General features: G+C 37.6%; 1 protein-coding gene across 4 annotated transcripts in view; it reads left to right on the forward strand.

Moving 5' to 3' along the window:
• The first annotated feature begins 1,552 nt into the window (after nt 1–1,552).
• The window catches only part of plrdgb (PITP-less RdgB-like protein), a 106,079-nt gene continuing 94,279 nt past the window's right edge, over nt 1,553–13,352 (forward strand). For 2 of the 4 annotated variants that reach the window (XR_013794568.1, XM_079586072.1), the window contains exon 1: nt 1,712–1,869. Coding sequence is in view for 3 of the 4 variants with exons in the window: in XM_079586072.1 (XP_079442198.1) it covers nt 1,851–1,869 (19 nt within the window). In the remaining variant the exon portion in view is untranslated. Of the gene's footprint in view, nt 1,870–13,352 lie in introns of all 4 variants that reach the window. The other 2 variants (XM_079586071.1, XM_079586070.1) reach the window with 2 other exon arrangements.

Consider the following 13,352-nt stretch of genomic DNA (forward strand, 5'->3'; position numbering starts at 1 on the left):
CCATTCTGCAACCCAGCAGTAAAAAATGTTGCTTTCATTGCTCATCGATAAACACATTACAAAAGTTCCGGCGGCATGTGGCCTAGATCTGGATGCAATGTCCCACATGACTTTTAAGGGACTCGATTTAGTGAAAATACTGTTAGATTACATGGGATTATTAGATTATAGATTTAAGCAACTCACCAATAGAAACTACTCAGCTCTGTGAGTTCGAAACAGACGCTCAGGTAGCACTTTACATCATCAATCATACTTGACCAGGCATGTTGTAACTGCTCTGCCTTCTTGACCTATTGAGGAACACAGTCACCAATTGTTATTCATATTTATGCTTAGCTGGGTTTTTTTTAGATTTTTTTCCTGCATTTGACCAAAGACATGCAGAGTATTTCCCCAAAGCACTAAAACTGACCTGTTAATGTCAGTATTTCACACTTGCAAGAGGCATTTGTGGAACTGTTGCCATGGAGTTTTTTTTCTTGCATTTCTTGTTGTCACATTTATGTGCTGTAAAATAGTGCTAAAAGAGCCACTTAGTTCTTCAGAAACACAAGAACATGGACGAATATGAAATGTGTATGAGAAAACCTTAAGCCCTCCTGTAGTCAATAATTGTATCCCTTAAAAATAATTTTGATCACCAAAATGGCATATTTAAACGTTTTTTTTCCAGTGAAATAGCTTGAATCACCTTCACTCACTCATACAGGCTTGTACAAGTTAATATAAGAATGGTAATGAGTTTTATGTATCGCTCTCTACAACGTTGGACACATAATGGCTATTAATATGATTAGCCTTTTGCTTGAATATGTTATACGGGATTGGTTACAAGGTAGTTTGTGACGTCAGAAACACCAGCGATTTCAAACTGCGTTTTTGAGACTGTCTTTTGGCTCACTGTAGTTTTAAGGAGAAAATACTCAGCAATGCTGTTGACGTATATGAATTGGCACATGCTGTCTTAAAGCATAGGCTATAGCCTATTAAAATACATTAGACATAAACAACATAAAAACTGAAAGGGTTTTCATAATTGTATCAGTGTTGTTTCAAAGTCTTGAAAAAAATGTTGTGCCAGGTTTGAAGTCAATGATGTCAAATGTTTGGCTTGTGTTTCTCATATGCAATAGGCCTATTTATTATAGATTCATAAAGTCTATGACAAAAAATGTAGTGTTTAACATTTAGATAGGCTAGGTTAACTGACGTTAAGGTCCCTCCTGACAATCATGGCATAATTTGCACATTGTATATTAGATTATTTTAACAATTCTATGCGAATGTGTTCCCTGATGTCCCAGTTAGTCTAATTAGATTTCACACAGCTGGCATGAGACGCTGGGGGTTTCGTGAGAAGATTTTAGGGAACTTACGAAGCCTTTAAGTGATTAATAATTAACTGGCATGAGCATCCAGGAATCCGTGCGGACTGCTTCCCCCGTGTTATTAATAACATGCACAGTGAACATACACGCACATACCTTCCCAGACAGCATCATTCATGATGCTCCTCACAGTGCGAGGCTCGTGCACACTCGTCAGAGATACATACGTTCGTGTGACAGGATAGGCTACTTTCCGATTGATGCGTCATACTAGTTCTCAGCTGTATCACTTTTGGCGCGATTCTGGAGATTTAATTCTGACATCGGAGACTGATAGAAGCCTTCGCTCCGGTTAGAACAATGGACTGCACTTTATTGGCATTTATTCGGTGTAGCTGGTAACTAATGTTAGGTCACCTGTGCGAGCAGGTAGAGGTCCCCGAGAATATGCGTAGACTGTCGGGTTGAGAAAGAGGAATTGACTCAAAACTACCACACACGCTTACATAGAGGGGCAGGATGGCAAAAGAAACGCGAGGTAAGTTCATTCATCTTCTCGTGCGAATGCCTCCGCGACGGATAGGAAATGATCCTTCTGTTGAAATGCATGTCATCTCAGACGGTCGTCGATGAACCAGCACGCGCTCTTTGACTCACTGACACAGCTGGACATTTATGAGATATCAGTGAATAAAAGCCAACATTAAGTGTTCAGGCATTGTTACACATGTGATTTATTTGTAAATATGATTTAGGCTATTTGTAATGAAAGCTAAATGTATTCAGTTTATTGACTGTTTATAATGAAATTAATGAATTTATGTGACTAATGCTTTCATCACATTATTATTAGGCTATTATTTCATATTATTTTGATACGTGCATGTTTCCGGCGGTGTATCTGCTCACGCCCACTGTAGCTATCATCTGGAGACATAAGCTACCAAAATGAAGCTTCTCAAAAGTTTATGAGAATCCATTGAAATGTTCATTTATCACGGTTGTGATGTGGTTACGGCTCTGTCTCGAGTGAGGAGTGAAATATCATGTTTTTCCTTTTTTTTATCGGTCATATGGTCCACGCCGACACTGTCATTGAGTATTTACAGTCTTAATACATTTACAGGATATCAAATAACTGTTTTTTAATTTTTTATTTTATTTAAGAATAGGCCTACGTATGCACTAAATAAATAACAACAATTTAACTGGAAAACTAATATAAAAAAACGCTACAGTGAAAACTGCAAGTTTCTATACGGTATGTGGAACATGGTATTATATTAACAGAAAAATAGATTTAATATTATTTTCAAACAGAGTAGAAGTTGAGATTTATGGATATATGTTATGGAACTATTACGAATTACCACCATATAGTGACAAATTATATTAAACAAAAATGTAGTTTTACATAAATTAAAAAAAAAAAAACAGTAAAAAAACTTGCATCACATTTGATAATATTTTATTTACATTTTTTCCCCCCTTATTGCATTATCTTTGCATTATCTTTGTGTGCAAGATTATGTGCCCTTTTTTAGTGCACCATCTGTATTATTCTGGTAGTCATCAGTAAATTGTAATAGTCTGATTCTATTAATATTTTTTTTGGTTATCTGCCTGTGTTTTTGTTTACTGTAACATTAATATAATCTTTTTACAATGTGCAAATACTTATTTGTGGACATTTTCACATTCTTCCACAAAAAAAGTTTCCCAATAGCGAGGCATGTTTTTAAAGATCATGTGTCAAATGGAAAATGCTTTTTCATGCTGTTTTTCATTTGATACTTTTACACATTCAATGACATAAATACAACGCTGTTCATATGGTTACCATGAAAGTGCGATCATTAAATTCTACGACAGTATATGTTATTAAACCCCAAATTTGTGTGGCCATAATTTCACAAAAAGTGTGTGGGCCCCCCCCCCATATACGCTATATTTTATAATCCATCTAATACACAAATTACAGAAAATTAGGAAATCTATGTATTTAGGGACAATTATTGCTAATGACATTCTAAGGTCATGTAATGTTGCTTGATTTGATTGACAGCAGAGTGCAAAGCAAAGGAAATTTCAATCCGGTTTCCATCAGGTAACTATGCGATACTTTGTCTCAAGATGTATGTTTCAAGTACATCAAACAGCCCTCGCTGTCTCATCTGATGTGTTTCAATAGCCTCAATTAACCCGTGTCTCTGTCTTATTGAGCCTCGCTCAGTACATGTCTGATCAGACATACAGTAATTACAAACACAAAGGCACTGTTGTGCCCTGTGAGTGATGCTCTTGTTTCTCTGGTTATGGTTGCACTGGCTCAGCCAAAGACACTGGATTGGACAGCTGTGCGGTCTGATGTTTTTGTTCTGTTTTGTGAGAGAAGCATTGACAGAAATCCTTGTGATGCTGTAAAACAAACGCAATCTGAATATGGATAATCATTATCATGTGGTTAATTAATAGGAGATTCTTGCCCTTTTCCAGAATGGGTGTCGCCTTTCTGGAAGTAAAACACAGTTTATTTTCATTTCATGCGAAGTTTACTTTACCGTACATCTATTCTTGATGTTCAGGTGTTAAAGCAACTTGTCCGTCTTTTTTCCTTACTTTCTCTTCACTATCTTCACAGTTAAACCACATCACATAAGTATACAGATAAATGGTTTATGTATATTTTAGTTGTAATTGTTGGCAAAATTGCATGTGATTGCTTTAAACGACTGAGAGATGGAAAGATGAATGAAGAAAGAGTCAATGGGGAAAATCTGGCATTACAGCGACACTGTAACCTCAGTTCTTAGGATTCTGTCAAAGCCTCAGCAAACTTCGGATATTATCCAGGACTCTAGAAAACCATACGAGAATGGTGTTTTGGGTTAGAAGCTAAACAAGCCAAACAAAGGCAGTATTTTTTTTGTCTTGCAATTAGTGATTATTATAACCAAACATATTTCCTACATGGGGTCCAGATTTAATGCCCTTGATTCTGTTTTGTATTTGATCTATTAAAAAATGCACCAATATTAAAATTCTAGGTCATATATACCGATAATTATTTTATGGTTGACTAATAAATGTCCAATATTACAATTCTATGCTATTTTATCTTAATATATTAAAAAAATAAATCAAACAAACCTAAATAAATATATAAAATTACTCATTTTAAGTGCTTCAAGTTTAGGCATCACAACATTATATTGTACAGCATGAAAAAATGGATAAATAGTTTGAGATTTGCTTATTAAATATTTACTATAACCTTATTTTTTAGATGACGTTAATTGTAATCTAATGGAAAAATAGGGGAAATAAGCATGCGCAGTTTTAAAAATCTCTTCTGACATCTAATATGGTTCTGATACAGTATGTTGTGTAATATGGTATAATAAAAATACATTTGTAGTATAAATACAAAAAATACTTTTCCTCACTTCTTTTATATAAAACTAGTGCAAAGTGCCCGTGCAAAATCAGTTTTTGTGTGTTTTTAGTAATTGTTGATTTGGTGTGTTTGAGTGCTCATGTACACAGCAAAAGTTGTTTTTTATTTGTGCATGGTAGAAAGCAAATACTGATATTGACATATTGACATACAATAAATATCGAAAATTGAACTACACGATTCAGTGAGCAGGCTACACAGTGAACGCTTGAGCAAACAGTTTGTGAATAGGCTACTACAAATGATGGCCGTGAATAAAATATAATATTCAGAAGTAAACAGTGTAGCTGACTTAATGTTTAGCTGACAGAGTGTTAATGTCAGAAAGTTTATTTTTAAACCACAACCTTCTAAACATCATCTAAACATCTTCAATGTGTGCTTCTTTTACCGATATATTTACCGATATCTTTTGCATTTCTAGTCCAAACAATGTCAAACTTGGCACTGCACTTACTCGTGCCCGTAATAAGACACCTGTCAAGTTTGAAATTCATCGGACTAATGGTTCGAGAGAAATGCGAATAACAGACCCACACACAGAGACAGACAGACAGATTTTCCTGTAATTTATAGATAGAAGATATTAACAATGATATTTACTATGAATGTGCAACGTCTCCGCCACAATCCATTGTTGTTGCTACAGTAAAATTATGGCATTTTATGGGCTATAGTAACATGTGGACACTTTAAAAAAAAATGTAGCTAGTCCTTAAGTGTGTTTTTCCACACCAGCGAATGTCAAGATTAATATGAAAACAACCACCTTAAGCACAGAGTCATTTGGGGTTCCAATGTAAGCTCACAACACATTTCACACAGCTCTGTTCAAATTGGACTGGGTCATGTGGTCGAAAGCGACCTGCCCTGCGCTGCCCTGCGCTGTCCAGCGGGTCCTGCAAGTAAATTAGTCATGTTTTAATCCGCCTCTGGAGTTTATGGCTTTTGTGGTTTTCCATGTGCAAAAGAAAATGGCAGCACATCATATAAAATTACAATTTTTCAATTTCACAGTTGCACAGACTGGGAAAATGGTCGTACAAATGTAATCAAAGTCTGGTGGTTTCTTTCAGGCGTTTAAATAACAGAAAACATTTCTGTCCGTTAAATTCATAACCCTAAAAACAGTATAAAAAAGCAACAGATGTTCACATTTAAACAAATTTTATAGTGAGAGGACCATAAATGTTCATATGACTGACAAATATTTTGAAACTAGGTTTACACAGTAGCTTTGTGTGAGAAACAAGAGCTACATGCTGTGCTCACGCCATGTCGTAATTACCGTTATTTCGAGATTGCAACACGTCACTTTCAACTTAAAGCTGTTTACATTCTCAGACTGGAATTATGCGTTTCTATAGCAACATTATCAATGCCTAAATGAATCTGCACCGGTCAGGTGGTACAGCGGTGATGTGGTACAGTTGGAGCTCTCAGAAAATTCCCAGGTTACAAGAGTTATGAGGACGTGAATGCATTTTACAAGTTGGAACCTTTTATTTACAATAGTTATGACATGTTGTTAAAATCACCTTAAATTTAAATGAACAAAATCCTCAAAAGTTGAATAGCCAATGGCACATTTTAAAAAACACGAGATGCACAGCAGTGGAATAAAAAAACGTATAGGCTACAAGCTGCAGAGACTAGTTAAGGCCCGCTCATAGCAAGAACGATAACGATATGTTAGTGTCCAGTCCAACGGACGACTATGAAGTTCTGTTTATTATAAATATGCACTGTGAAGTACAATGGATTCTGATAGCTGTCATTGTTTTTATCGTTCATCATAAAAACATAGCTACCTGTGTTGATCATGTTAGTTCTTGTGTGGACTGTTGTTTTAAATTTACTGTCATTGGTGTGAACGGGCCTTTAAACTTCAGTTCAACGTTTTAAATACACCGTTTGTTATTCTGCCAAAGACGCAAGATCCGAACAGAACTCTGAAGCGCGAATGACAAGGAAAAAGTTGCTACATTGATGCTTTCTTTCATTACCTTTCCTCTATTCCATTAAAGCCTTAAAGGGTTAGTTCACCCAAAAATGTCCGAAATCTTCGGAACACACAAATGAAGATCTTTTTGATTAAATCTGAGAGCTTTCTCTCCCTCCGTTGACAGCAACGGAACTGACACTGACGCTTTAAAAAGTTAATAAAGATATCAAAAAACGAATCCATATTATGAATTGACTGGTTTAGTCCAAATTTTCTGATGAGACGCGATCACTTCATTGAACAGATAGAATTTGGGCTTTTATTCATACTAGTGCAAAGTGCCCGTGCAAAATCAGTTTGTGTGTGTTTTTAGTAATTGTTGATTTGGTGTGTTTGAGTGCTCATGTACACAGCAAAAGTTCATTGACATTTTTATTTGTGCATGGTAGAAAGCAAATACTGATATTGACATAATGACATACAATAAATATGGAAAATTGAACTACACAATTCAGGGAGCAGGCTACACAGTGAACTCTGAGAAAACGCCACGCTTGAGCAAACAGTTTGTGAATAGGCTACTACAAATGATGGCCGTGGCCCGTGAATAAAATATTCAGAAGTAAACAGTGAAGCTGACTTTAGCTGACAGAGTGTTTATGTCAGAATGTTTATTTTTAAACCACAACCTTCTAAGTGCTTCTTTTATCGATATATTTAACAATATATTTTTCTAATCCAAACAACGTCAAACTTGGCACTGCACTTACTCGTGCCCGTAATAATACACCTGTCAAGTTTGAAATCCATCGGACTAACGGTTCGAGAGATATGCAAATAACAGACAGACACACAGACAGACACACAGACAGACTGACATTTCTGTAATTTATAGATAGATATAAACATTCATCAACTCACACATCAGTAGTAATAAATGAAAGTTCAAGCATGTTCACTTGACATATGAGAACCAATGAGGTTAACTCTTGTGTTATGCATCACATTTGAGCTTCTGTAAGAACCAATGAGGTTCATTCTCGTGTTACGCAGCACATTTAAGCTTCTGCAAGAACCAATGAGGTTCATTCTTGTGTTACACAGCATGTTTGAGCTTCTGCAAGATCCAATGTGGTTCATTCTTGTTACGCAACATGTTTGAGCTTCAGCAGTAACCAATGAGGTTCATTCTTGTGTTACGCAGCACATTTAAGCTTCTGCAAGATCCAATGAGGTTCATTCATGTGTTACCCAGCATGCTTGAGCTTCAGCAAGATCCAATGAGGTTCATTCTTGTTACGCAGCATGTTTGAGCTTCAGCAAGATCCAATGAGGTTCATTCTTGTTACGCAGCATGTTTGAGCTTCAGCAAGATCCAATGAGGTTCATTCTTGTGTTACGCAGCACGTTTGAGCTTCAGCAGGAACCAATGAGGTTCATTCTTGTGTTACACAGCATGTTTGATCTTCAGCAGGATCCAATGAGGTTCATTCTTGTTACGCAACATGTTTGAGCTTCAGCAAGATACAATGAATATCATTCTCATGTTACGCAGCACGTTTGAGCTTCAGCAGTAACCAATGAGGTTCATTCTTGTGTTACGCAGCACATTTGAGCTTCTGCAAGATCCAATGAGGTTCATTCATGTGTTACCCAGCATGCTTGAGCTTCAGCAAGAACCAATGAGGTTCATTCTTGTTACGCAGCACGTTTGAGCTTCAGCAAGATCCAATGAGGTTCATTCTTGTGTTACGCAGCACGTTTGAGCTTCTGCAAGATCCAATGAGGTTCATTCTCGTGTTACGCAGCACATTTGAGCTTCAGCAAGATCCAATGAGGTTCATTCTCGTGTTACGCAGCACATTTGAGCTTCAGCAAGATCCAATGAGGTTCATTCTCGTGTTACGCAGCACATTTGAGCTTCAGCAAGATCCAGTGAGGTTCATTCTTGTGTTACGCAGCATGTTTGAGCTTCTGCAAGGACTGATGAGGTTTGTTCTTGCGCGTCAAGCGGGTTCGGTTGGGCTTCTGTTTATGTTAGCTGACCAAAGTAAAAATATGAATAAAAGACTAAATTCAATCTGTTCATCAAATATGCAATCGAGTCGGTTCATCAAATAAAGCAATCGAGTCGGTTCATCAAATAAAGCAATCGAATCTGTTCAGAAAATTTGGACTAAACCGCTCGTTTCATATGGATTAGGTTTTATCTCTTTATGAACTTTTTTAAGCATTGCTTAGCTGTCAATGGAGGGATAGAAAGCTCTCAGATTTCATCAAAAAGATCTTCAAGCGTATTCCCGAAGATGAATGAATATCTTACGAGTTTGGAACGACATGAGTAATTAATGACAGAATTCAAACTTTTGGGTGAATCAACCCTTTAACTCACAAAATTCTGTTCTCTCCGCATGGGCTATTAAAGGTAAATTTTTTACAGTTCTTGGTTCTCTTTTGAAGCCTTAGGGCATCAGTTTATGAGAAGCCCTCAGTGGCAGCTGGTTTCTCAGAGCACCAGCAGGCCTGAGTGTTACTGATATAGTGATATAGATTTAGTCACCCCTGTCCACTGCAGGTTCCAGTGTTGTGGAAATTTATCAATATTCAAACCTGGATGAAGGAGACAAAGTCGATTCTCAAAAGATTAAACAAAGTATTTTATTTCATGCATGAAATAAGCGTTCAACATACAGACAGTGTCTAAGTATGAGAAGGCCCATGGCATTCTCACGCAGAGAGCATCTGACATGAGAAGGCAAAGGCCAGTCCCCTTTGCTAAGATTATATACCCCCAACATATCCTGAGTAAAAATCCTTTGTTACCTTAAATGGAGATGTCTTAGCTCATTATCTCATGTCCAACCCAAATTCTAACTGGTCTGAGCAACGTCATGTCTGCAAAAGTTTCCTGTTGTTTGCTGCTGCTCTTGTTCACACATCTTGTCTATCTTTAGTTCGATCAAAGCTGCGCACATATTTTCACACAGTCTTCAGTGAACTATGAACATTTGAACAGTGAACATTTTGTTCCTTCAATCTTGTTCTAACTTAAACATTTCTAAAAAGCTTAGTTTTTATATCTTTAATAATGTGCTTTTGATTATATTCCTTTAAATGCTTATGAGTAAAAATGAATCTTCATCGTTAATAAAAGTTGTACCCATCTAAAAGTAAAAGAAACATATCTAAATGTAAAATTTCCATAACAATCCCCCATATGTTCATTCAAAGAACATACACACATTTTTACATTTACTCTTCCATAATCATAGTAATTCACAACAGGTAAATTTTCCCATGGTTACTTAATTTCCTAGTCAAACTCATGTTCGCTCTTGTTCTCATAATCCTCATCATCATCAGCCACTAACACCTTAACTTCGTCCTCTGGTGCTCTACTTATCACTGTTGTGTATTCCCCTGGACTCATTCTCATACTCATCATTGTTACAGTCACTGCCTTAGCCGTGATTCTAGAAATACAATTCATTAAACATGGAATCATTAAAAGAAAAATCAAAATGAAAATCCGATTGGCATAATGGTACTTATTAACAATTTCGTCCACCCCTGCAGGCCCAAGAACCAATTATCTAGTGAAAATTACATTTCATCTGGAGTGGCTATGGCCATTTTCATGTGTTCTATTATGTCTGATACATTTCGATAGACGTCAGTCAAATTAAAACAAGAGGTTCTTAACATTTTGCATATTTTCAAATAAACCTCCTACATCTAAAAGTCCTGGATAACAGCACCCCATCCATTTCTTAGGAAGGGTGTGCACATACTGTTCAAGCTGTTCTCTCTCCGAGGTCATCGTCGTCACCTGGACATGTGATATTTGTACCATTAGATGTTATACATTTGTTATTATTCATGATTATCGTGGTTTTACAGTGTGCTCTACCAGCCATTATTGCCCCTTGTTGGGTCCCTAATTTACATAAACATACGTCGCCTAATTGCGGTTTCACTGCCCATACATTGTCAAAGTCTCTAGTGCTGTGTTCTGATGGGTTCTGACTTTTGACTTTCTTTGAAGATATTGATTTGATTTCTATAGAATTTTCACATTCAGTAATTTCTACATAGTACATGGAATTAACCCTATTAATTCTCCTAAATTTTCAGTGATTTCTTCTAATTCCAAAAACTCTGATTACCTCCGTACACATATTGCCCTTGACATGGATCCTTACAAAAATACATGGTCTTACCCCATTTTCCCTTTGTCATTTTCACCTCTATATGCTATCATCTCGTGCTAGGCTTACAGCCACACTAATTAAGAGGATAAGATTTAGTGACCTATTGCCACACATTACAACCTTGTCAGGCGAGAAAATGTTCTTGTTTGGACGATATCAGTCCCGTTTCTCGATGTATTTTTGGTCTCAGGGCAGGTCTAGTTGATATGATCAGACAGGTTATTTCAATGCCCACGCCGTTAAAGTTCCACAAAGTCCTTGATACAGTTCTGACCACTCCTGAAATTGCACAATCGTCTCTTACTATTGATTCGTCTGCTCTCCAGTGACGGTGGTTTTCAAATTGGTAACCTACGGGATGACACGTCTCTGGTTAGTCTGATCTCTGTTTGGCACTCGTTAGCTTTGAGTGGGATTCTTCTTCCGTTGCAGCTAGCCGCATGAGCTGATGCTTCTCGACTTTCACCGCATTTTGAGTTGTCAGCAAAACCTGGAATGGTCCCTGTCACCTTTTCGCCTTCCAATGCTTTCGTCTCAGATCCTTTATCAACACGAACTCTCCTCGGAAGCTGTGCAGGGCCGTCTCAGCTGGCTCTGGAACTGCTGCCTGGACCTGTTTTGAGATATCACAGAACACCTTATCCAGCTCAACACAATATTGCAACATGTCATGCTCACAAATAGTGGTGTCAGGCAATGTTCGAGGATTTCGTGCCTCCCAGTCCATCTGAGGTGGGCGAGCAAACAGAATCTCAAATGATGAGAGCTGTGCGCGTCCCCTCTTTCTCATTCTCATGTAAGTTAGTTCCTCCCGCTTCCGGATGTACCCAGGAATGTTTCAACTGCTGAAATTGCACTGTTTACAAAATGTGAACCATTGCCACTTAATAATTTTTCAGGATTTGAAATTCCCATGGTGGGATAATTTCTTGTAGGAATAGTTTTGCCATTCCTTTTTTAATCTGCCTTTGTTGTTGGCATGGCTTCTACCCATTCTGAAAACATGTCGACTGCCACTACGCAGTATTTCTTTTTGTCAGATTTTGATAATTCAATATAATCGAGCATTACATTTGAGAATGGTCTCTGCGACCTGGGATGCCCCCCTGTCTCATTGCCTGACCCTTCCCCACATTGTTAGTCCCACAAATCAAACATCTGCTGCAAAAATCTGCTGCCACTGTGGAAAAAAAACTTTGGTAAATCAGTTATTTTGCATAATAGTAAACATCTCCATTTGTTTCTGGGGCCCCATTGTCCATTATCATAGGCGGAAGCGTGTTGTTGCATCGCTTCTGTCACCTAGTTCCTCATTCAGCCGTATTGCTATGGTTATCTGAACAGGAAGTCGAGCTACAGCCTTCGCTGCTAAACTCTGACACCCTGTTTTCCTTAGAAACGTCATCACTACCCGAAGTATGAGCCTGGCACTTACAAACTGCCACTTCCTTTTTAGTGGATACTGCATTTTATTTTTGGTCTATAGTCGGATTTGGTCTTTATTTGAATCGGCTCACAATCTGCAATCAGACATCATTTTTTTATCAGTAGCCCATAAACATTTTGGAAACTCTCTCCAACCCGTCTGTTATGACAGGGAGTTGTGTTAAACTCAGTCTGTTTAGTTTCACTTCCTCATCCAACACTGTGACTGCTCTCAAACTCTCAGTCTTTCATGACATGGCTGTTTAAATCAAACGGTATTTTCACTTTGGCAGATCATTCTTTTTTTTTTTTTATCTATTATGACCCAGTCGGTCAGTTCATGGCACCTGGCCATGAAGGGACCCGCGTCACGCCATTCAGCCTTCACTGGTTTGGCCAGCGATATGAGGCTAGTGCATTTTCCATGTCATAAAACACTGTCTGTTTGTCAGTCAATTTCACATTCAAAACACATCATTGGTCAGTCCAATACACATAGTCAGTCGTCCCAATTTCTATGTCAACATTAAATCATTGCTGCGCATATTCATCATCATGATCAGTGCTTACATGAGAAGTGCAATGTAAATCTGAGTCTCTCATAGATTCAGAAGATGGCAACACTCTGTCATGAGCCGCTTTGTGGTCAGACATGTGTCAGAAATTTGCCATTCATATACAAACAGAGAAAAATCCTCTGTGCTTTCAGTTTCATGCGTCATTCTCATGTCAGCTGATAAGCCCTGATCACCACAGTAAACAAAAACACCCTACTTACAAAGTAAATCCCTTCGCATTAAATTCACTGGGCATAACTTAGTAATTAAAAAACAATGCTTAATTTTTTATTCTATTTTTCCCCTTCAATTAAACACTCAAGTGTTTTCGAATATTGTTCTATGACCACATGACCAGTTGCACTTCTGGAAGAAGTCGTCTTCCCAGATAGTGGAACTGGTTTTTCAAACTTTGTCGCTTTAATT

The sequence above is a fragment of the Phoxinus phoxinus genome (assembly GCF_949152265.1).
Source record: "Phoxinus phoxinus genome assembly, chromosome: 17".
Classification (NCBI taxonomy): Eukaryota; Metazoa; Chordata; class Actinopteri; order Cypriniformes; family Leuciscidae; genus Phoxinus; species Phoxinus phoxinus.